Genomic DNA, 25652 nt, shown 5'->3' on the forward strand with positions numbered 1-25652 from the left:
CTCTGAGGCCTCAGCATGTGACAACAGAAACGTGTCATCTTTTCTATACATTCCTTATCTTGGTACCTATCAAAAGGCAACAATATAACAGCTAAAGGCTTCAACCTATAGCTCCAACCATTTGGAGCTGCGGAATAAACAGTCATGGACTGTATTACATGACTGCAGCTCTGGATCTCATCAAGGAAAACGTCTCCACACCTAGAAGCTGAAGGGCTGGTGACTTCCTGTTATGCAGAAGGAGCAGGAGGAGCCAGATGTATTGGGACACTCTGTGCAATGCTTCCAGACTGCTCGGTGTTCTCCTGCTCCTGTCAACTACGACTGCTCAATTTGCTTCCCAAGTTCAAAAAGACTTGCAGGTGGAAAATGCACGAAAGGTTCTTTTGATACTTCTTCTCACTGCAGTTCGTGGCCATATTGCCAGGGAGGGACTAGGTGCAGATGTTGAACCATGCCAGAAATATTTTCAAGAGGATGGATTATTTCACACAGAATGGAGATGTGGCTTCTGATTCTGGCGGCTCATTTGCTACAAAGAAATGTGAACTCGGGACACAGGCCAACTAAAGCTGCGGACCCGGAAGCATTCATGAACATCGTAAGTTGAGATTTTCCACAATGTTTTGGGGAAAGTAAATGCCTTCACTTGCTAATATGTGCTTTTCTGTGTTATCTGCATTATATATTGTGTTTATAAACTGTGGTGATTTATGTTAGTTTCGTGAAAAAAAAATAGTGTATTATACTGGAAAGGATGCTAAACTGGGGTCTGTAGACACAAATTCAATAGATATAACTTAATTCCTTTGCATCTCAAACATAACCTAACTTTTCCATAAATTCTTCATTTCCTCCTATCAACAGAGAACCCATTGAGATCTGTTGGGTCAAGGCCAGAACCTGATGATTGTGTGTATTATGTTTGTGTTTTTATCCTTTTTCTCCATTATGGCTGAGATGGCAGTCATCACTTCTTACAGTTTGCTTTCATCCGAAGTCATGACAATTGACTCATTTCACCCTCCCCTGGACTGGTAGCTCTCTTTGGAGTACCAATAAAGGGACCTAGATGAGAGATGCTCGTGATTGCATGATTACTATGCCATCTCTTGAGGTCTCTCAGAGATTTAGGGAAAAGGAACTTACTTTCAGATTCTAGACTATAATGATGAATTCCATAGATTGGTACGTGGGATTTCATGCACACTGCCTTATCCAGTAAATATGATCATCTTCATTTTTCAAACCAAGAGATTGAGAATTAAAGAAGTTAAGCAACTTAAACTAGGCCATGCTGCTGGTGTAGGTAGAGCTACAATTTAAATACAGACCTGCCTGAATGCAAAGTCCATAATTGTAGCCATTACCCTGTAAACCCTTCCCAGTAAATAGGAGGTAATTCTTCCTCAAGATGAGTAAGATGGTTGTGTGTTTTATTCATGCTCCATAGACCTCACAGAAAGGGAAAAGTTTAACCGACATTATACGGGCCCTTTTTACAGAAGCTTCCTTGTAAGAGTTTTATGACTCTGGTGAGCCATATGAATATTCCAGATACATATTCTGACCTATATGAAGCTTCTTTCAGCCACTTTAATCATTGTCTTTGATGGCTTGTTTTAGATAATTACCAGGTTGGGACAGATCAGATCCACCCTCTGGCCCTGAGAAAATCCCACACAAATTCTCCTAGATTCATGAGTGAAGTGAATACTATAGACTAGGCAGAACTAGTCTATCTCCTGAGCCACATCTACTGGGTGTACCCAGCACCCCCACTCTGCTGGAGTTTCAGAATTCCTAAGGCTGAAACAACTGAATAGGGCTCTGCCACTGAGTAGCTATACTGACTGGGAAAAAGTAAACTGGGGCATTATACAATTATTAGGGTAGAGTCAGCAACACAGAATAAAATTCAAAGTCTGCATTGACTTGACTCTGTATACTGAGTCAACCATAGTCTTGCCTGTATTTTTCCAGCAAATTTTAATGAACACCTACTGCAACGTATAAAGGACAGAGTAGAACTGCCCCAGTGGATTTCCATGGCTGTAATCTTTACAGAAGCAGACTGCCATATCATTTTGTTGTTGTTGTTCATTTGGTTGGGTTTTTTTAATAAAAGATCATTTTATTGAGGCTCTTACAACTCTTATAACAATCCATACATCAACAGTATCAGGCATATTTGTACATATCATTCTTTTCTAGACATTTACTTTCTATTGAACCCTTAGTATCAACTCCTGTTTTTTCTCCCTTGCCCCCCACAACCTCTTGATAAATTATTAATATTTTCATATCTTACACTGACCACTGTCTCCCTTACCCCATGGTTTCTGTTATCCATCCCCCTGGAGGGGAGTGGTGGAGATTACATGTCAATTATTAGGATCGTTTCCCCCTTCTTTCCCTCCTCTTCCCACTTCTCCCTACCCTTCTGGTATCACTATTCCCATTCCTGTCCCTGGATTTCGTGTTTCCAGAGCCCTTAGGTCTTATCGTACCTGTGCACATGCTCTAGTCTAACCTGCAGTGAAAGTCAGTACTGGGGTCATGATAGTGGGGGGTGAGGAAGCCTCAAAGAATATTGTGTGTTTCATTGGTGCTTTACTCCACCTGATTGACTCATTCCTTCCCTGTGACCCCTCTGTGAGGGGATGTCCCATTGTCTGCAGATGGGCTTTGGGTCTATGCTCTGACCCCTCTCGTTCTCAACAATATAACTTGTTTGCTTATTTGTTGTGAGTCTTCTGATGCCTGTTACCCAGTCTCAACAAAGCCACATGATTTCACAGGCGGGTGCATTTCTTCCATATGGTCTTGTTGCCGCTTGTTTGTCTTCAAGACTTTAAGACTCCAGACGTTATAGCTTTTGATGGCTTGGCACCATCCGCTTTCTTCACCACATTTGCTTTGCCATATCATTTTACATCAGTGCACCTAGTGGGTCTGAGTTATGTGGGCACTTAGGTAAGTACCCAATTACTTAAACACATGCAACCAGATTCTTTGAGCACCTTACTAGATTCCTAATGTGCTACAAAATGCTGACATTACTGTAAGAACTGAATACTTAGACCCAGACTTCATAGAACTTAACCTCCAATAAGAAAGATAGACACTTAATTACTATTCACACAAGTTAGAAAAAAAAGAAGATAAAATGGGAATATCTAACACAGAGATCTTGGAAGCATTTGTTTCTGGTGAAAGGCTTTGTTAAAGCTAAAGTCTCAAACATGAATAAGAGTTATTTATTTGGGTGGGCACGGATTACATGGATGTGAGACTGTAAGGTTCAATAAGAGTCTTCTAAGCAGAGACCAGCAGATAACTCTGGAGCAGCTGAAAACATGCCATTTTTAAGGAGCCAAGAGTAGGCCATGTTTAGTGGATTTTAAATATTGACATTTACCTTATATTACAAAAGTAATGTAAGTTCATTGTGGAAAATCTGGGGGGAAAGGCAGATGGCTATAAAACGAGAGGTCAACCATCACCAATATATCCAGCACCTAGAACTCCAGGCTATCAGCGGTGCCTCGTGCATAGTGACCGCATCTGTGCCAGTGTGGAACTGTTCTCTGTACGGTTTCCCATGGTTGCTTTGAAAGTAGATCACCAGGTCATTATTCCAAGGCACCGCTGAGTGGACTCAAGTCTTCGACCTTTCAGTTAGCACCTGAGTGCTGAGTTGCTTGTACCAGGCAAGGCTTCACCCAGAAATGCTGATAACCTTGTCAGATGTTCCTCATATCTTTCTTCTTATCAACCAATAAATCCTTATTTTCATTTTCTTTTTCAAAAAGGAGAATGTCTTAATATTCCTAGCATTTTTTCAACTTATTATATAGATCATGAAATTTTCTCATGATATTAAATCATCTTCTATAATATCATTTGAACAACCCGTATCGTGTTTGCTTGTGTTTGCGTTTGCTTTGTTTGTTTTGCTTGCTTTGGAAGTGGGCACAGGGTACGTACATTGCCCCAGGTTGAATTCTCTGAGAAGCAGATTCAGAGGTAGAGTTCATGTGCGCAACATCTATTAAGGAGAACTGTTGGAAAGCAGGGGAAATACATTGCAGTGGGCAAAGGGAGAAGCCAAGTTACAGCGCACCCTCAAAAACAGCCTTGGTACCCTCACAAGGAGCTCCAAGTTACAATGGCCCTTCTGAGTTGGACAACTTAGGCTTGGACACAAGCTGGGTTTACATGACCAGGATTTTCAAACCACACAGATCAGTTACTACCTATGGCACACTGGGTCAAGGAGCCATTCCAGAACAAGACAACATCCCAGGACTCTGTGGACAGCATTCACAGTAGATGCAACTGGTCCTTTATTGAAAGAGGATGTAGGTAGCGCATCAGAGTATCCACCCCAAGATTTACTGACCCAGTCCCCAAAATAATTTGTACGGTTGCAAATAATGCAAATCCAACCATCCTGATAGGATGATTTTATGCCTATCTCTGATTCCTTGCCTTCATTAGGTTACAAGATTGGGACATATAATGGTTATTGCTCTTTTAGGAGACATTGAACAGGTTCAGACTCAGAGTGACCCAAGGTGACACAATGGCACACTGCTCAATCCTGCACCACCCTGACAACCACCGCTATCTTTGAATCCACTTCTCAGACTGTGTCCGTCTATTTTGTTCCACGTTCCTTCGTCCCTGGTCCCACACCTTACCGAGTATGCTGTCCTCCAGCGAGGATGTGTTCCTCCTGATAGCATTCCCCAAGGAAGTGAGAAGACATCTCACTGTACCTATTACAGTCAGAATGTGTTTGCTTCTCTGGCAGTCCATTTGATATTCAGTACCCTTCGCCAACACCATAAGGATCTACCTGATGCATTGTCAAGCTTTCCCATCTTGTAAGAGATGATTTGCCATGGCTTGGACCAAGTACACTCTCGTCTACAGATAACATCTTTGTTTTTTATTACTTTAAAGAGAACCTTTGCAACTGATTTCCCAATGCAATATGTTCTTTCATTTCGTAATGAAATGAGCATTGATTGGGGATCCAAGTAAAAAGAAATCCTTGACAACTTCGATGTTTTCTCCATTTATCATGATGTCACCTATTGGTCCAATTGTGAATAATTTTGTTTTCTTTACATTAGTCCTTTTGTCCTTGAGCAAGCAAGGTTTCTATAGAGTCCCACTTCTCGGATTATTTGCTCAGCATACAGATCAAATGAGCATGGTAAAAAGGTACACATATTTTTCCTGATTTTAAACCACATAATGTTCCCTTTCTCTCTTTCAAATGACTGTCTCTTGATTGCATTCTCCACCACACACATTTAAGAGTTCTGGAATTCCCATTCTTCCAAATGCCATCCATAGCTTGTTATGATCCACTCATTCAAAAGGCGTTGCTTAAGCCATAAAACACAAGTAAACATCGTTTTGGTCTTCTCTGCTTTCAGACAAGATCTATCTGACATCAATAATAATATCATAACTCCTTCTACAATCCCTTAGAAAGTTAGCTTGCATTTCTGGGAGTTCTCTGTCCATATACTGGTGAACATTTTTTTTAATTTTTAGCAAAATTTTACATCTGTGTGAGATCAGGGATATCGTTCAATAGTTCCACAGCCGGTTGGACCACCTTTCCTGTGGACCCTTTCCATTCAGTTAGCCAGGTAACTGTTCTCCAAATTTCTTGGATTAGACAAGCGAACATCCCAGTCTGGCATCTCTTAGTTGAAAAATCTTGGGCAGCCATAGATATCTGGAGCTTTGATTTTTGCCAATGCCTTCAATGAAGCTTGAGCTTCTTCCTTCGTAACCATTGGTCCTTGGCCATGTGTTAGATTCTGAATTGACTGAACATCAATCAATTCATTTTGGTATAATAACTCTATGTATTCTTTCCATCTTCTTTTGATGTTTCTTGTGTCATGGACTAGCTTACCTGGAGAATCCTTCAGTATTGCAACTTGAGATTTGAATGTTTTAATAAGCTCTTGAAATGTAAGAGGAGCCAAGTGAATTCTTCCCTCTTGGTTTTCTAGCTCCAAGTCCTTGCACATTATGATGCTGTCTTTGGTCTTCTCAAGCCATCCGTGGAACGACCCTGAGCTGTTTTACTTCATCATTTCTTCCAATGGCTTTACCTTCTCTACTTGCAAGTTGCAGAGTCTCTTCTGAGATTCATTTTGGCCTTTGATTCCTTGTCTTTTTAAATGGGTGTTAAAATTTATTGCTAGAGCATGAACGTGTATGAACCTGAGTGAATAAAGAAGAAGGCAATATTAAATTCAACAAAATTTGACAAAAAATGATGGAAGCAGGTGGACACTGGGAAGAGTTAAAATGTAAGGGTAAAGTGATAAATAGATGGAAATGTTGCATACATAATACTGCAATAAATTTCAAAAGACAAGAAATAAAAGGCCAAGATGATTCTCAGAAGCGGCTCTGAAACTTGCAAGTAGAGAAACTTTCCTGCATTTTAAATTACCATTTGCTCTTTTCATTTATGATATCCTGAATGTCATATCACAACTGGTTGGTTATCAGTCCCTAGTGTTCAATGCCTCAAACCTATTCTTGAGATGGTGTCTAAATTTAAGTGAAATACACCAAAGTCATATTTTGGCTATCATAAAATTTTGTTCTTCAGCTTTAATTTGAGCAAATGATGATCGATCCTGCCATCAGTTCCTGGTCTTGTTCTCATGGAAAATTTTGAGTTCTTCATCATCTCTTTCCACACATATAGCTGGTTTGTTTTATTTTGTTTATTAAATACTTTGATTGGAGACTCTTACATCTCCCATCACAATCCATACATAGGACATTTGTACATATGCTGCCGTCATCATTTTCAAAGCAGTTTCTTTCTACTCGAGCCCTTGATATCAGCTCCTCATTTTACCCCTCCCTCCTCCACCTCCCCTCCCTTTGAATCCTTGATAAGTTATAGATTATTATTTTCATATCTTACATTGTCCTCTGTCACCCTTCACCCGCCTTTCTGTTGTTTGTTCCCCTGGGAGGGGGTTATATGTTGATCCTTGTGGTTGATTCCCCCTGTATCCCCCCACCTTCCCCTTATCCTCCTTTTATCTCTATTCCCATGGTTGGCCCTGAGGGGCTTATCTCTCCTGGATTTGCTGTGTCTTGACCTCTTACCTGTAGCAGTGTGCATGATCTGGTCTAATCTGATTTGTAAGGTAGAATTGAGGTCATGATAATGCAGGGAAGGAAGCATTAGAGAACTAGAGGAAAGTTGTATGTTTCATCAGTAATATTCCAACCCCTGACTGGCTTATCTCTTCCTTGTGACCCTTCTGTGATGGATGTCCAATTGTCTACAAGTGGGGTTTGGGTCTCTACCCCGTGGACCACCCCACCCCCACCCCCATTCACATTGGCTATGATTTTGTTCTAGGTCTTAGATGCCTGATACCTGATCTCGTGGACACCTCAAGATCACACAGGCTGGTGGTGTGCTTCTTCCATGTGGGCTTTGTTGCATCTGGGCTACATGGCCACTTGTTTATCTTCAACCTTTTAAGACCCTTGATGCTATATCTTTTGATAGCCAAGCACCAACAGCTTTCTTCACCACATCTGCTTATGTACCCATTTTGTCTTCAGCAATTGTCAGGAAAGTGAACATCAGGGAATGCTGGACTATTAGAAATAAATGTTCTTGTGTTGAGGGAGCACTTGATTCAAGGCCCAATATCCATCTGCAACCTTAATTCTTAACATATAGATATAAGTACATAGATCTATTCCCTTCTCGTTATATATAAATATATTTACATATGTGCATGCCTATATTTAGACCTCTATAAATATCCTTTGCTTCCTGGTACATACCTTAATTTCCTTTTACTTTCCTCTGGTGCCACCATCATGTTTGGCCTTCATTCAGGTTTAGTAATTCCTCACTGCTATGTTGTCCTTGATTAAACCCCACTAGGCATCCTCATTTAGCTGTTTTGATTCGTGTGTATTCTATACAGTAAGGTCCACATATGTGTTGTTTACCACCTTATATCACTATTTAGGTTGTTTAAAAAGATGTTTCCAATGAATAGGTTGTTGGTCTTGCAAAAGTCTACCACGTTATCACTGGCATTTTTTGTTGTCACTATAATAGAGTCCATAACTTCCAGTTCCAAGTTACTCCTTTTTGTTGTTGTTTCTAATGTTTAAATTCCAATCTTCATTACATACTTGATCAATTTCAGACTTCAGAAGTTGGCAAAATTTGTCCACCTCTTCATCTTTGGTATTGATGTTTTGTAAATTTGAATGACTATCTTAGTAACAATCTTCCTGGTAGGAGTATGGATATTATCCTCTCACTGACAGCTTTGTTTTTTTGGCATAGGTTTTGAAATGTTTTCCTTGAGGGTAAATATAAGGCCATTCCTCTTCAAGCTGTTATTTCCAACATGGAGAACCACACATATTTGTCCTATTCAAAATGAACCATACTGGTCCATTTCCACTCACTCACCTTTAGGTATTCCACTTTATTTTTGACTACTTCCCATTTTCCTAGATTCACACTAAGATTCATGCTCCACGTTGACATGATTAATAGAAGTGTGCAGCTGTTCCTTCTCATCGTGAGTCACGCCATAACAGCAGCCGTAGGTGCTGAGCGCTGACCTCCCTCCATGTTGCTGAGGTCAACTCTATTTGAGGAGCCAGAGCTCCCCATTTGTATTTTGAGGGCCTTCCACCCTGAGGAGTTAATCTTCTGGTGCTATATCAGACAGTGCTCATAAGGCATATACTAGCCAAATCTTTTCAAAAGTAGATAACCAGGTCCTCCTTCCTAATCTGTCTTAGTCTGGGAACTTCCCTGAAATCTGTTCACTATGAGTGATCCTGAAATACCAGTGTCATAGCTTTCAGAATTCCAGCAACATGTAAACACCACCCGACAACTAACCAATGAACCAGTGGTGGATTATAGTATTGAAATTTAAATACTTTCTAAAAACATATTGTTATAAGTTGTCCTAAAAATAGTTATTTTTAATGGTTATATAAATTTTCAGACCTCCAGCAATACCGTTCAGAATACTTTATGGCTTATATTTTTATGTCCATAAATTTATGTCCTACTGTTATAGGGAGCCCAGGTGGTGCAGTGGTTAAGTGCTCGGGTGCTCACTGAAAGGTCAGTTGTTCCAACCCACCAGCTGTTCTAGTGGAGAAAGGTGTGGCAGTCTGCTCCAGGAAGATCCGCAGCTTTAGAAACCCTACGGGCCTCTATAAATTGAATAGACTTGACACCAAGAGGCTCGGGATGGTTATCATCCTTTATAACCATCTTGTCCAGTGTAGCATTCAGCTGGCCAACCACCTGCCATGTGGACACGATGCTCACAGTGCCTTCTAAGTTGCTCTTGTTCCCATCCTACATCTCTGAGGATTTCTTGTTTGTTTGCTTTTCATCCTGTCAGGTAAACCTTGAACTGCTAAATACAAAGTCAGTGGTTCAAACCCACCAGATTTACAAGGGATAAAGATGAGGCTATGATCTGGGGTCTTGAAGGCTTGAAGATAAGCAAGCATCCATCTATCAGGGAAGCAAAAAAAACCCACATGGAAGAAGCACACAAACAAACAACCATTTTGATGAGAATAAGGGGGGTCAGAAAAGAGACCCACAGCCCATCTGTAGACAATTGCACATCCCCACAGAAGGGACACAGGAAGGGATAAGCCAGTCAGGGTGCAGTATAGCACCAACAAAACACACAACATTCCTCTTGTTCTTTAGTGCTTCTCCCCACCCCACCCCCCACTATCATGACCCCAGTTCTATCTTACAAATCTGGTTAGACCAGGGCATGTATACTGGTACAGAGAAGAGCTCTTGACACACATAATCCAGGATAAACCCCTCAGAATCAGCAGTGGGAGTAGCAATACCATGAGGATAAGAGGAAGATGGGGGGAGAAGGTAGGAAAGGGGGGACCAATCTCAATGATCAACAGACAACCCGCCCCCCCCCAGGTTTCACATCAGAAATGTGAGGGAAAGGGAGACATCAGATGGTGTAAAATATGAAAATAAAAATAAATTTTAAATTATCAAGGGTTCATGAGGTGGGAGGGGGGGAAGGAAGGGGGGAAAAAGGAGGAGCTGATACCCAGGGCTCAAGTAGAAAGAAAATGTTTTGGAAATGTTGATGGCAACATATGTACAACTGTGCTTGATACAATTGATGTATGGATTGTTATAAGAGCTGTAAGAGTCCCCAATAAAATGATTTATTGAAAAAAAATTTTTTAAGATTAGAGCCTCAGAAATTCTGCCCAGGTTCACTATGAGTCAGAATCAATTCCGTGCAAGTGGGTTTGAGTCCTTGATGTTTTGTTTGTTTGTTTTTCTTAAAACTCAAGGCAGTAGCTAAATAGCCTTGGGAACCAATGGGAGGTTCTACTATATCCTATACATTTGCTTGGAATTGGAATAACTTGACAACAAAGGTATTTTTTTAACCAAGGATCACTGGACTGTGACAGGTGTGTGTGTGTGTGTGTGTGTGTGTGTGTGTGTGTGTTTGTGTTTGACTGAACACTCCAGGTTCATCTCGTACTCTCCCACTGAGATGCCTTCCTTGATAACCTTGCTCCTGGCCCACTCCTGGTCTCAATTCCTTGGCTGTTCATTCACTCACATCTGTCATCCCTCACCTGAAAAATTTTACGTCATCTTAGCACACGCTTGCCAGATGGCCTTTATCCTCATAGTTTGCACAATTATCTCTCTAAGTAATCTGTACTAGTGGTTCTCAAAGGATGCCCCCGACAACAGCTGCATCACCTAAGTAATAGAAATGCAAATTCTGGGGCTGACTCCAGACCTACTGAGTCAGAAATGCAGACATGGAGGCCAAGCACTTTGCATTTGAACAAATCCTCCAAGTAATTCTGAGGCTCCTCAGAGTGGGAAAGCACAGGTCCCCAAATCTCTCCAGAATATGTGTGCGGTGGTTTTACACACACATTATGCTTCTTACGACCTAGTAAACTGATTTTAATTATAATTTAATTGGACACTAATTTAGTGCCTACTAGTTAGCAGGGGGGAAAGGCACCTTGGTACCACCGTGGGTAAAACAGCTGCCAACCCTGCGGAGCAGTTCTACTCAGACCCAAAAGGTGACTTTGAGTCAGAATTGTCTCCGGGGCTGCAGCAGTTGTTTGGATCTGGGATGTTACCAGGAAAGACAGCGGTATAAACGGGTTCTCTTTTGACATTCCTTGCAGTGATCCTACGAACCATGAGTACTCCTAATTTACAGAGGGTTACATGAAACCCCAGGCTAGGTTAACTAAAGTTCCCAAGTTTATGCAGCTCGCTCAAATAATAATGTTACAGCCAGGAGTAAAGCTCAAGCAGTGAGACTCCAATGACTTTTTCTTAATTACTATGATATGTTGCCTTTCATTCTACCATGAAGGAGCCCTCGTGGCCTAATGGGCTATGCAGTGAGCTGCTGCTGCTGCTGCTGCAAGCCACAAGGTCAGTGATTCAAACCCATCAGTTGTTCCAGAGAAGAAAGATGAGGCTGTTTGTGTCCCTAAAGATTTAGAGTCTCAGAAGCCCAAAGAGACAACGTTGCTGTGTCCTATGGGGTTACTATGAGTCAGAAATGATCCCATAGCAGTGAGCATTCTATAGCAAAATAAGCAGATATACATGCCACCTTCTCCACTCTATCATTCGTTTTACATCATCAGTTCTCAACAGAAATAGATGCTCCCTACTCTGGGAGGCAGATGCCAGTGAGCAGAAACAGTAAGAATACCTAGATCTTTATAGCTTCATGATTTCTGGAAGAAAAAAAAGTTTCTACATGCTACAGCTGTATAAATTGTTTTTGGTTTTTTTAAATCGTGGGTTCCTAAGTGGACACTAAGAATCAGAATCCCTTAAATTGTGCAAGAAAATATGTGTATGTCCAAATGATTGACCTTTTTAATAATTCTTCTCAAATCCCCTAAGGAACTCTGAACCCCAGTTTATGAAGAAACATTGTGTTTGTGCCTGTGGCACAGGCGAGAAGGACAGTCAAGGGACGCATGGCCCACAGCGTCTGACAAGATAACCTGGGGCAGGTGTCAAACTAGCTGAAATCATGCCTACTAGTGCCTGTTAGAACCACCGGATCCCTCACCTGACATGGGGCTAGGAATCTGTATGTTTTTTCGCCATCAAAGGTGCACACTCGGGTTTTAGAGCCAGTGTTGTGACAAGTGGATTTGCAGAGAGTGCATCAGAATTCCCCCCAAAGAGCTTATTGGATCACAGATTGTTGGGCCCATTATTGGAAGTCCTGATTCAATGGCTCTGGATTGGAGCCTGATACTGTTCAAAAGTTCTCAAGTGATACTGATGCTGTTGGTCTATGTCCTACTCTCTGAGCCCCACTTTCTGAGCCCAAGTTCAATAATAAAGAGGAAGAAATTGAGGCATGGAAGTAGCTGGGTGATTTTTCTAAGATAACATGACTTATTAGGGGAAAGCAAGAATTTCTTGTCTCCGATAGAATCAGGAAATCTGCTCTTTTTTTTTTTAACTTTCGGATTATTGAGGACCTAATTACACATCTACGTGAACTTGGGGAAAATTGTGCTGTTTATCTCATAGAGTGAAATCATCCAGCATCAAGGCTATCCCTGTGAGGAGTATGAAGTGGCCACGGAGGACGGGTACATCCTTTCTCTCAACAGAATTCCACAAGGTCTAATGCACCTCAAGCAAGCAGGTACGGTTCGCCGCAGATTGTGCCAACAGGCAGTCTTCCTAACCGCAGTGATTTCTTTGTGATTTGAGCAGGTAGATGCTCTGAGTATAATGTGCCCAAGGAATGCCTACAGTTTCACCATAATTCCCATTACCGCCACCCATACCTCACCAGAGATGATCTCAAATAAACAATTTGGGAAGTGTTTGCTTCTCAAAACGGCCTTTAGGAAACAGCCATTCCTTGCCCTCCGCTTTCTAGCACTTAGTGTAAATCCCTCCTAAATGGATAGTCTAGGGTGCCCAGTGGTTGGGTCCCTTAAACAGCCTGTATCGGCCCCTTAGCTTGAAGGATGCAAATTCTAAGGTGGCCTCTGGCGCCCACCCCTGACCAATGAGCACCTTGAGGGTTTGCAATAAGGCAGAAATGAGTAAGCTTTTAACTAAGAAAATGTTAAGAGGCGCTTCAAGTTTTGCTTCGTGTTGCTGTTTATCTTTGCTACATGCTTCCCTAATCCACATGACCCAATTTTTGTGTCATAAAATTTTCAGCTGACTTTAATATATTGCAGGTTCAAAAAAAGACCCTCCTCCTCCTCCATTCCTACTTTGATGCCCTACTCCTTGAATGCTGTAGCAGCAAATACAAGTACATGACCTGTCATGCATACATGCAATATAATACGTGTATTCTGACCGTCCTCTACACCAGGTGTTGTTCTGGATGCTTTATCTGTAGACCCACTCTATCTCTAGGAAGCAATTGCCATTCACAGAGTAGCTTGCCCAGGAAGTGTGTGCTAGTATGTGGCAAAGCCTGCACCCCAGTCCAGCTCTGTCGGCCACGCGAGCCCGTGTCCTCAACAGGAAAGTGACAAGCAGATGTATGCTATTGAGATTTGGTGAAAAAGAAACTTCAGGTATCTTTCGTCTCGATGTGTGCAGCTTTAGGAAAACAATACTTGTGTTTACACCAGCTGTGCATGTCTGGGCATATCTCCACCTTGGCCTCGTTGAATTTACCACATCTGCTTTAGACTGATCTTGCAACACATCAGGTCAAACCCTTCTTTGGAACCTACCTTTCTATTATTTACTTAAAATTTTCTTCTTCTCTCTCTCTCTTTTTTTTTAACGTTTTATTAGGGACTCACAAACCTACTTTTAAAGAGAATCCTTCCCTGACATTCCTATTCAAAATAGCAACCCGTCTCATATCTTACTTATGGGCTCTAACGTATTCCTCTGCTTACTCCTCTTCCTAGTATCTGTCATCATCCGATATGATACACATATATTTGCTAACGGCTCAGACATAAGCCAACCCCTGTGTTTGTTTCTTGTCTGACTCTCTCAGACTAGAATGTAAACCGAGTGGACTTGGCATGTATTGCTCTCCCCGTGCCTACGAGCGCCTAGGACTCCGTTTCAGTGCAGCAGAGCCGAGTCTGACTCAGGCTGAGCTCCTGTGGGTCAGATCCGAGCTGTGGGCCCTGGGGTTTTCTGTCGTGAGATGTTTCCAAGTAGACTGTTGGGCCTTTCTTCAAAGATGACTCAGACGGGCTCAAAGCTCCAATCTTTGGGTTAGCAGCTGAGCATGGACTTCTAGCACATTGTGGGAGCGAATAAAATACGTGGAACGAACCAGTGGATTTTACGTAAACAAATTCCTTGCATGGAAGCACAGGGACCTTGTCACTAAGCCCCACGAGGCCCAGGGGGGTAGACAAGGCATCAGCGCCACGTCCTCTCCAGGCCAGGCGCAACCCTGTGCAAGCGTCGAATGTCTGGAGCAGTTCCTAACGTGGCTTCACTTGCAGCCCTCTTGGTGGGCAGAGCCTATTCTTGGCATCCTTTAAAGGAACTCTCACAAGGGACATTGGAGTTTGAAGTCCAAGAAAACCAGCCTTCTCCGAGCGGGCCGACCTCCCTCTAGTGGCTGACGTTGTTCCTGCAGCCCCCGCGCAGCACTCTCCAAGTGGGAGTTAAGTGGCCCTGCAATGAATGGGGCGGGGAGATTTGTTTACCCTCCATTCATAGGGCTGATCGAGTTTGTACTGAAACGAGTCAAGAACACTGAAAACTATCGATAAGTGTTTGATAACAGTGTTTTTGTCTTACCGTATTAAATAATCATTATTTCACATCAAGAAAAAAAAAGTATCTGGGCCATCCTCTGAAAGGATCACTTTTTAAAGAGCAGCACTTAAATGCGCACCAGTTGGCTAAAACCTCAATGTGAGCTATACTCTGGGAGATTTTTTCAAATGTAGGCAAACTGCCCGTTCTGTCACTCGGTGTACCAAATGCACAAATACAGCGAAGCGAGGCCTGGTTGACCTCAGCCACGGGAAAGTTCCATGGATGCCACAGGAGGAGAGACCCGACTTGTGTCCCCAAGGACACAATGGAACCACTTCCCTAAGGGCGAACAGGTTTACCTCAAAGATCACCTTCCTTTCTCCTAGTCCTGTGCTCAGCCATGTCTCTCTGGGTTCTACACGTTTCTCTCCCCAGACGGGGATGACACGGCAAAGAAAGAGTGCCCACATCTCGGTGAGTTTGTTGTAGAAAGCTCTGTGCTCCATAAGGGCATGGAATAAATACATGCTTGTTTCAGGAGTTGATCTACACCTTTATAAAAATAATAACAAGAACTGCCACTCAGGAAAGAGTGTGCAATGGGTCAGGTGAAGCAATATCGCGTTCAGGCCCGGGCATCCCAATCCTGTCAAGCGGGAATTGTACCCTACTTTTCTGATGCGGAGACCAAAACGCAGAATGTCACTGTTAGCACTAATCGCAACAATAGTTCATAGAGTTCCGCTTTATTTCAGGCTTTAGTAATTGAAGACTTCCTTACTTGTTACCAGGAGCCCTGGTGGCATAGTGAGCTGTGCTTGGGCTGCCAATGTCAAGGTCAGCCGTTCGAACAGCCAGGCATTCCACTCAAGACCAATGAGGCTTTCTACTCCCTTAAAGATTGGGTCTCAGCAACAACAGGGGCAGTTCTAGTCCTCGGTCCCAGAGGGTTGCTGTGATTTGGGATCAGCTTACTGACAGAAGAGTTTCATTTCTGGAGTTTTACTTTCTTACCAGGCTAACCTTGTGCTTTCACAGCCCTCCTGCGAAATCAGTCACTTCTAGAAGGCAGAAGACATCTCATAACACAGACTCAATTTATTCCAAAACCTGTACCTGTGAAGCCACTCTCTGACCTTACATCTTCATCTGTACCTATCCATCTGTCTAGCCACCTGCCTTCCTACTCCTGGAGCGCTTTCAAGACCATCCATCCTCACAGAAATCTAGACAAGACTCATGAACAGCAATGCACATGACCTTTATCCATTCTTTCTGTATGCCAGGCATTGCACTACCTCCTCCATCGCACCCATTTATTTGATCATAACTGGACATCAGTAGCAAGGAGTTGAACCAAGTGTTCATTATCTGGCACCAGTGTCCTCGCATATTAGCAGATAGTGAGTCAGATAGAGACCAGTACAGTTGGCTGACATTCTTCCTTTCGCAGGTTCCAGACCTGTGGTGTTACTGCAGCATGGCCTGCTTGGAGACGCGAGCAACTGGATTTCCAACCTACCCAACAACAGCCTGGGCTTCATCCTGGCAGATGCTGGTTACGATGTGTGGATGGGGAACAGTCGGGGAAACACCTGGTCTCGGAAACACAAGACCCTCTCCATAGACCAAGATGAGTTCTGGGCTTTCAGGTATCTGGAAATACTGAGAGTAGAGGTGGACATGGATGTCTCTGGTAGAATTGGGTACAGAATTGTGGTTTCTAGTGTTGGGATAAATTACTTTGGTTGGATCTTCAATAACCTAGCATGTAACCTAGGGGTAAATTACCCACAGGTAAGCATGACTTATATGTGCTTATTGACTCATCACTACAGTGAACAATTTCACATGGGTTGCACACAGGGGTGGATTATTCAATAAGCAAGAGAGGCAGAGTCATATATATTTCACAACAGATGAGCTGGTTAATCCAACACCGAAGAAAACACTTCAGTGGTTGTAACTAGCTCGTGTTTCTAGTGGACAAGCTGTGAGAAAGATTGGCTTCCCATGGGAAGGTCGGGTCTGTCCAATAGGATGAGATGGGTAATTAGTGATCGTTTCACCCTGACGTGGTCAAAGGCTGAAAGAAGAGAAGGGTGTGGAGCTCGGTAGCCTTGTCGGTGGGCGTCATGGGACTGCTATGTGGGATTATTCTTTAAACCAGACGGGTGACAAGGGCTAGTGTCCTGAAAGGAGATAAGACCAGGACGGCATTAAAGAAAACAGGGAAACTATCAAACCTAGGGCTAATCGAGTTGACGAAAGCATCTCTCATGCTATTACAGAAAGATTTTCATTTCTATTTAAATAAACTCTTGACAACAATCTACGCGTTTCAACAGAGAAGAGGCCCTGCAGATTCTTTAATATTTTTCATACAAACACGTCTACATAAACGGCACTGTACTGTGCTGTTCGAAGAGCATATCAAGCCACCTTCATTAGTAAATGTTAATTAAACATGACCATCCCTCTCGAATATCTGGAAAGAACACCAGTTTCTGACAGCCTGTAATAGTAGAGGCATCATCCAGCATCACAGGTTTAAAACAAGTCAAGCCTGAGAGGCTGAGGAACACAGAGCCTGGCTGTTGGGACTGAATACTTGCTTATGAACACTTGTTCTGCTTTTGTCTGTTTCTGATTATAATTGTTTTGTTTCTGGTTATAATTGTTTTGTATAACTTTGTCTTTTCCCTTTGTAGTTATGATGAGATGGCTAGGTTTGACCTGCCTGCAGTGATAAACTTTATTTTGCAGAAAACGGGCCAGGAAAAGATCTTTTATGTTGGCTATTCACAGGGCACCACCATGGGTAGGTTCAGAAGAAAGCAGGTTTGTATACGCAGAAGAAATGTGAATATATCACTCATGGTTCTTGCTGGGATTAGTGCATCTAATCTCATGCTTCTCTCAGATCTGTTCCTATCCTCTTAAGACTCTTTGGGTCATAAGAATACAGACTATGTTGGGGGAGGCTTGTGCTGTGCTAGAAACCCAAGTGGTGCTGGGGAATAAGCATCGGATTACTAATGCAAGGTCAGTGGTTCAAAGTCACTAGCTGCTCTGTAGGAGAAAGATGAGGCTGTCTGCTCTTGTGCAGATTGGCAATCTTGGAAAAGCTACACAGGCTTTCTTTGAGTCTGAATCAACTCTAGCATGGCCAGGACTCAGGACATACGCTCAATAGGCTCAGTTTTTCTTGGTGTTCTCTGGCGAATGAAAGCGTTTGACTCTTATGCTTTCCACTCCTTATTTTTCAGTATTGTTCACTTATTCTAGGCCCTTCTTAGAAAGAAAGCTAAGTGTCATGTATGCTCCTACTCTAATATCCAGAGGTCTCTGAAGTTGTTGTTGTCTTTCTTTCTCTACACTCCACACTTTTTTGTGACATAGAATGTGAATGACGAGGCTAACTGCTAGTTTGAGAGGAAGGAGGAGAGCAAACGCCAAGGATTCGTTCAGTAGTGACTCATGGAGAACCTGCACGTGCTTCTTCACATACAGAGAGTTATTACTGGGAGACATTACCTAAAGTTCTCAGGCCTCACCATCTCTACTGAGTTCTTGCCTGGTTAGAATTGTGCCAACATTTCATTTAAAGTAGTTTCAACCTCATGCTACTGGTGGCACAGCTGGAGAGCAGAGTCATACCAGTTCAGTTCATTTTGCACCGACCTTTGCCTGTGCCTGGCAACTTAAACCGTTGGAGGAAAAAGCGGAGAAAGAACCAGTCTCCTTTCAGAGACACCAACGTCTGGGAAACTAGAAAGAAGTCATGGTATGCTAGTGTTTCGCTGTCCATATAAAGCAGTTGAAAACACCATGGCATGGGTCAGGTGTCCTTAGTCCTCAAAGTAACCTCGCTTTTCAAAACTTTAAAGAGCAGCAGATATACCCTGTACAATGTGTGTTACCCTATGAAAGGTGTTCACTTTGAAAACCCTTACAGGTATTTGAAATACCAATGACATAGCTTCCAGCATCATAGGGACACACAAATCACCACCACAAACGGACAGGCAAGTGGTGCCTCAATGGAACAGCTCAGGGATTGACCATCTATGGAAAATCTATGGCTTGAAACAAATATGCTAAGTGTCCTCAGGAATGCAGAATCATTTGCTTGTTTTTCTCCCTTCCAGAGTTTATAATTCCATAGAAGACATAAGATAGAGTCACATATGACTCGCCTCCGTTAGCTCAGGACACATTTGCTCTCAAAATGTAGAATATCACCCACGAGTCCTCTGGGCCTTTAGAAAACTCAGCAGTAGGAAACCGATTGACCCAGAGTTATTTAAAAATAACGTTGCAAAGGCAAGGGGACAGGGAACCTAGAGGAAGGGGAAAAAAGTAAATATCAGAAACATTGAGAATATTCACAAAGGGTAAAGAACATATATACACGATGGCACTGAATCATTTGTGTCGAAATCATCATATGGGGTCTAAAGTGCTCTGAAACCTTCACCAAAACGTGAGAAATCCTCATGCCTGTCAATGACCCACACATAGTGTCACCTTCGCAACAGTGGAAAGAATATGTTCAGCGCCCTAGGACATGCCGTGTGCGTGCTGACGTGCATCTCTTCTTGCAGGCTTCATTGCGTTTTCCACCATGCCAGACCTGGCTCGGAAAATTAAATTGTATTTTGCTCTAGCTCCAATAGCCACTGTCAAATACGCCAAAAGCCCTGGAACCAAATTTTTGTTGCTGCCCGATATGATGATCAAGGTATGCAACTCCTTGGATACCTTGTCTGTGATGAAGAGCCTTCCAGGCCACTTTGCTAAAACATACACTCTTGAGTTCAAGTCCCTTCTTTCTTGCCCATAATGTAATGACTATTGCTTCGTGTCATATTTTACAGGGGTTGTTTGGCAAAAAAGAGTTCCTACACCAGAACAGGATTCTCAGACAGTTTGTGATCTACCTTTGTGGCCAGGTGATAATTGACCAGATCTGTAGCAATCTCATGCTACTCTTGGGTGGATTTAATTCCAACAATATGAACATGGTAAGTGGGTGTGAGTTTGGAGTTTGGGAGTCAAGGGAGGTAGATCCCTGGTAGCAGTAGGGGGAGATGGGGCGGGGCTGTTAACCTAAGGTTTATAGTTCAAACTCCCCTGTCATTCTGGGGAGGAAGATGAGGTGTCAACGTCCATCCAGATGCACAGCCTTGAATGGTCTGTGGAGTTCTTCTGTGTTGTCCTATAGGGCCATGGTGCACCAGAGTTCACTCAACACCAGGTGTTTGTTTTATTTGCCTTTGAGTCAATGGAATGCCCTCTATGACCCCCTGGTTCCCTCTACTTGGGCTCTTCTGGTATATGATGTAAACATTTTGATGGCATGTCTAGGATATTTAGTTAGTGCTAGGTCCACGGAAGCAACCGTCAAGAAATCAGAATATGAAGGCATTGGGTAAATCTACTGAAAAAGACCTCTGTGACATGTTAAAAAGCAAATATGTCACTTTGAGCAGCCTATTCAAGCCATGGTATTTTCATTCACCTCCTATGCAAGTAAAGGATGGATAAAAAATAAGGAAAACTGAGGAAGAATGGATGCTTTCAAATTACAGTGTTGTCAAGGAATATTGAAGACACCACATAGGTAACTGCCGATCACTTAATGAAATGGGCATCCCCATTTCCTTGTCTGACACCCTGTGAATTGGGGTCTTGACTACTAGATGCAAAACTTGTGAGACCATCTAAGTCCCACTAGTTATCCATGCTTCCTTACAGAGCCGAGCAAATGTGTACGTGGGCCATACACCTGCGGGAACATCGGTGCAGAATATCCTCCATTGGAGCCAGGTAAGAGTTAAATGTGGAGACACATTTTGTTCATGGCCTGGTCCAGGTTTAGAGGGAATACTCCAAAAAAGATGCCCTTGTGACAGCCAGGAGTTTCCACATTTATTCTGATTGGAAATTCAAGTCTACAGAAGCTGTTTCTACTATAAATTTGACCGCAAGCCCTGAAAACTTTGAGGAGATGAAAGGAAGTGTTTTATCCAATAGCAAGTTTACTGGGATCTTAAAAGTGTGAATTCAGGTGATCTGAGAAAGACATTTTTTTCTGTGTCTAGCCACAAAAAGCGGAAACTTGAGAAGAACTTTTGCCCACAGTCTCCTTTGTGCAGCTAGGTCAAGTAGTAACTGAAAATGCTAAGGTGGCACTTAAATTAATTACAACAATTGCCCAAAGAGGTTCTCACAGGAGCCCTTTGTGCTGCAAATTTCACCTGGAATCGCATGAGGAAATACCTGATTACCAACCAAATGAATTGACTGGAAGTATGTGCAGTTCATTTAAGGTTAGGGATTCAAAATGCTTTCAAGAGAAATGGATTATCACTCATGGAAGCCACGAACTCTATTGCATATGAAGAAGCACTGAGCCTAGATATGCTCATTATAGATGATCTCAAAGACTCTCCCTAACGGGGTCTCGACAGAAGAGTGGATCCGAGGGCGAAGAACTGGAGCATAACTACTCGTAGGTTAATGTCCAGTTTGTTAAAAAAAGAAGAAGAAGAAGAAGAAGAAGAGAGGGAGAGAGAAAGAGGGAGAGAGAATCTTAATTCAAACAGAATAGTTAAAGGATACTGGCTATTACATCTAGAAATCATAAATGCGGACCCAGTTTAAATCTAATCCTATTCTATTATTATATTTTTGGATGTGTTTATGCATCTGTGTGATATTTCAACACCAAAAACGAAACTATTCTGAACTGGATTGGGTTTGATCCACACTTTCCCAGGACCATGCACAATTCCAGGAGTGTGTTCCCATTCTAATCTATGAGGTTATGTAGAAGAGCCACATGAATTTCTTGGAGTTACTTCAGCCCAGAAGTTTACCCCAACAGTAAACAGAACTAGCAGTTTTGCCATTGGGTTTCTGTTTCTCCCATGGGTGCAGATTTAGCAGCGCTTTCCCACCACCACGCCACCCTAATCCAGTGGTACATGTGAATGTCTTGGAAATTTTCCTGCCCCTTTTAGGCTGTGAATTCTGGGGAACTCCGGGCATATGACTGGGGGAGTGAGACCAAGAATCTGGAGAAAAGCAAGCAGGTAAGACAACCCAATGCTAGACCAGTGTGAGAAGGACGGAATGTTGGCAGTTTATTTGAGAGTGGGAATAAAATAAAATTCAGGTCGGATATAACAATTTGAGTTTAAAACCATTTGAGGTGGGGACGTTCACAGCATCACCAAGAGGTTTCGCTGCTTCTTTAATGATGTCGGAGGCCTTTCTGATGAGGCTTCCTCTGTGAAGAGGGAACTGGGCTTTCCTAGGGCAAGATGCAGTAGATTTAGCAGAATTGGGTGGTGGTGGTTATTAGAAGGTCCTTTGGGAATAAAAGAGAAGGCAGAAGAATGAGAGTAGCAGCGGGGCAGAAGAGTTTCATGGCACAGACCAAACGCCATTAAACAGCAGCTGTTAGTAATGCTTTTGCAGAATTAGCTGTGTATCGAGTAGGCGGGTTTGTTTTTTACCCTTCAAGCCCAATTTACCTTTAAAATAAAAGTTGGTGGACTAAGGAGACCTGGTGGCATAGTGGTTATGCATTAGGATACAATCCACAAGGTCAGCAGTTCAAAACCACCAGCTGCTCTGTGGGAGAAAGATGTGGCCTTCAACTGCTATAAAGAGTTACAGTCTTGGAAAAACTCATAGGAAGTGTTCTACTCGGTCCCTTATGGTCACTATGAGTTGGCATTGACTCAATGGCAGTGAGTTAGGCTCTTGAAGGTTATTTTTAAGAGCTCTCCAAGTCAGACTTTCAAGGGATCTGTAATTTTCAAGTAAAGAAATATGAAAAAGAATATGATGTGACTGAATGTAGAGTCAGCTATCCCATAAAATTAAACATTAAAATTGTATAGACTTGAAAAGAGTAAGAGTACTTCTCAAGCATGAAACCAAGAAGACTGTTTAGTGTGCGTATGAAGGTAAACAACTCTAGATTATACAAACAGAGAGCTGGAGGGAGCAGAGTGGATGCAACCAAACTCTTAATGGGGAGTCCTGTGTCCTACGTAACACCCCCTGGTTGCATATTAAGATATAAAGGGTAGGTTAGGATTAAGATATAAAGGTTAGGTTAGGATTAAGATATAAAGGTTAGGACATTGGACAGACCGTGTATTGCCCCTCAGGAACAAGTCACAGTCAGTCATTTTTTGAGCCCCTTCTTCAATGTATGTTAGAACATGTCTTTAGCGAAAGGCACTGCTGAGAAATGTTCAGTCATCAATAATTCGTGTACTGGTTTCTAAAGATGATGAGAGCAGTGTCCTCCCAAATATTTCAACAAATATTAAACTGAGTACAAAAGCCACGCGGTGTTGCGTTGGCTGTGGTCTTGACAGTACCCGCCACATCCTCCTCTTGTGGAGTGGCTAGTGGGCTTGAATGCAGCAGCTACACCGCTGCACCCGCAGCACTCCTGGTGTACAACGTACACAACTGAAAACGGTGACAGAAACAGAGAGAACCATACAAACAAGGTATCATAAAGTCCCAGAAACTTCTAACTAGACGTTGTGTTGTTTTGATCTTGTCATCTATAAGATAAGAAAGGCATGTACATGCAAATATATATATGAGGATGGGGAAATAGATCTATGTGTCTATATTTATAGGTTTAGTATTAAGGTGGCAGAAGGACCTTGGGCCTCTACTCAAGCATTCCCTCAATTCATGAATACTTTCTTCTATTAAATTGGCATTTTATGATGCTCACCCTTCGGAAACAACTGCTGAAGCCAAAGCGGGTGAACAAGTAAATGTGGTGAAGAAAGCTGATGGTGCCCGGCTATCAAAAGAGATAGTGTCTGGGGTCTTAAAGGCTTGAAGGTGAACAAGCAGCCATCTAGCTCAGAAGCAACAAAACCCACATGGAAGAAGCACACCAGACTGTGAGATCACGAGGTGTCAAAGGGATCAGGTATAAAGCATCATCAAAAAAAAAAAAAAACCTTACCATAGTGAATGAAGGGGGAAATGCAGAGTCGAGACCCAAAGCCCATTTGTCGGCCACTGAAGATCCCCTCACAGAGGGGTCTAGAGGAGGAGATGAGTCAGTCAGGGTGCGACGTAGCACCAATGAAGAATACAGCTTTCCTCCAGTTCCTAAATGCTTCCTTCCCCCACTCCCCACTACCATGATCTGATTTCTACCTTGCAAGTCTGGATAGAGCAGAGGTTGTACACTGGTGCATATAGGAGCTGGAGGCAGAGGGAATCCAGGGTGGATGATACCTTCAGGACCAGGGGTGTGAGGGGCAATATTGGGAGAGTAGAGGGTGAGTGGATTGGAAAGGGGGAACCGATTACAAGGATCCACATGTGGCCTCCTCCCTGGGGGACGGACAACAGAAAAGGGGTGAAGGGAGACACCGGATAGGGCAAGATATGATAAAATAATAATGTATAAATTATCAAGGGCTCATGAGGGAGGGGGGAAAGGGGAGGGAGGGAAAAAAAAGAGGACCTGATGCAAAGGGCTTAAGAGGAGAGCAAATGCTTGGAAAATGATTAGGGCAAAGAATGTACAGATGTGCTTTATACAATTGACATATGTATATGTATGGATTGTGATAAGAGTTGTATGAGCCCCTAATTTAAAAAAAAAAAAAGAAAAGAAAATATATATTTAGCTGGTCCTGTAAAATAGTCTAGCGTCCACTCTCTAGGTTAGGATTTAACTCCAAACTCCTAAGGGGCCACTAAGGAGAAAGAAGGACCTCTGCTGTTGGGCAGGGCTCCGTGGTGGTTTCGATGAGAAGGATGGGTTTGCCATGTCTAGGGAACATCCTGGGTGGTGCTCAGCTCAAGAACTCAGGCAACTAACCTGATCTGTGGTACTACTGGAGTAAGGGGAATTCCCACACTTCTGGACGCTCTCCTTTGAGTAACAGGAAGCTTGAGCAGGTGTCTAGTTTCTATCTTCCCCTAGTTCAAACTCCCTGAGTTCCCGCGCCATTGAGCAGTGTTTGCTTCCTCTTGTGGAGAAGCATCCAGCTGGGCCTACTTCCAGGGTTTCAGGTGATCACAGAGTGAGAAAATCCAATGCCATCTACTGAAAACATAATCTTTGGGAATGTGTGAGACAGGAGGTTCTGATGGCTTCCATTCTCTAAGTCTTGCCCCAGGAAACATTTGTGGAATCACATCTTAAAAAGGCAAGGAAGTTACCTTTTAAAGGCAATGTATGTACAAAGTAATTTATGTGCCAGGTAGTTTATGTGTCTTCTGATTCAACCTAGTTCCTTATTACAGACACTGTCCTACTTTCACGGAGGGGGAAACTGAGATCCAGAAGCAGCATCGTTTATTTCTTAGAGAGGGCAACAAAAATCCCAATACAGTTTTCTTTGGAGCTGATGCCCATGTACCTCCCACCAAAACACACGGCCATAGTTATGATGCGTATTAGAAATGTAAGTTAAAACTTTGGAAATCCTAAGGCTATATAGAGCTAAATATCATTTATTTTCCCTAGCCAACTCCCATCAGGTACAATGTCAAAGATATGATGGTCCCTACAGCCATGTGGACCGGAGGTCAAGACTGGCTTTCAAATCCCGAAGATGTGAAAGCACTGCTCTCTGACGTGACCAACCTCGTCTACCACAAGAACATTCCCGAATGGGCCCATGTGGATTTCATCTGGGGTTTAGATGCTCCTCGCCGTTTGTACAATGAGATCATACATCTGATGCAGCAGGAGGAAATCAATTTTTCCCAGGGCGCATACGAGGTCAGATGGTGA

At 42.7% G+C, this 25652-nt stretch overlaps 1 protein-coding gene across 1 annotated transcript; it reads left to right on the forward strand.

Moving 5' to 3' along the window:
- Positions 1–454: 454 nt before the first annotated feature.
- On the forward strand, positions 455–25652 carry LIPM (lipase family member M). Its single transcript, XM_075533439.1, has 9 exons — positions 455–601; positions 12668–12785; positions 16299–16497; positions 17557–17666; positions 19453–19589; positions 19726–19872; positions 20606–20677; positions 21874–21945; positions 25383–25652. The coding sequence occupies exons 1-9, from the start codon at positions 455–457 to the stop codon at positions 25650–25652; spliced, it is 1272 nt and encodes a 423-aa protein (XP_075389554.1).

This window comes from Tenrec ecaudatus, chromosome 16 (assembly GCF_050624435.1).
Source record: "Tenrec ecaudatus isolate mTenEca1 chromosome 16, mTenEca1.hap1, whole genome shotgun sequence".
Lineage (NCBI taxonomy): Eukaryota > Metazoa > Chordata > Mammalia > Afrosoricida > Tenrecidae > Tenrec > Tenrec ecaudatus.

What these genes read in the sequence shown, in the direction of transcription:
- LIPM (XM_075533439.1), top strand. Translation starts at nt 455, where the DNA reads ATGCCAGAAATATTTTCAAGAGGATGGATTATTTCACACAGAATGGAG. An exon ending in ATTCCAACAATATGAACATG is followed by an intron (nt 19,873 to 20,605) that starts GTAAGTGGGTGT and finishes GCTTCCTTACAG; the next exon opens with AGCCGAGCAAATGTGTACGT. An exon ending in ATATCCTCCATTGGAGCCAG is followed by an intron (nt 20,678 to 21,873) that starts GTAAGAGTTAAA and finishes TGCCCCTTTTAG; the next exon opens with GCTGTGAATTCTGGGGAACT.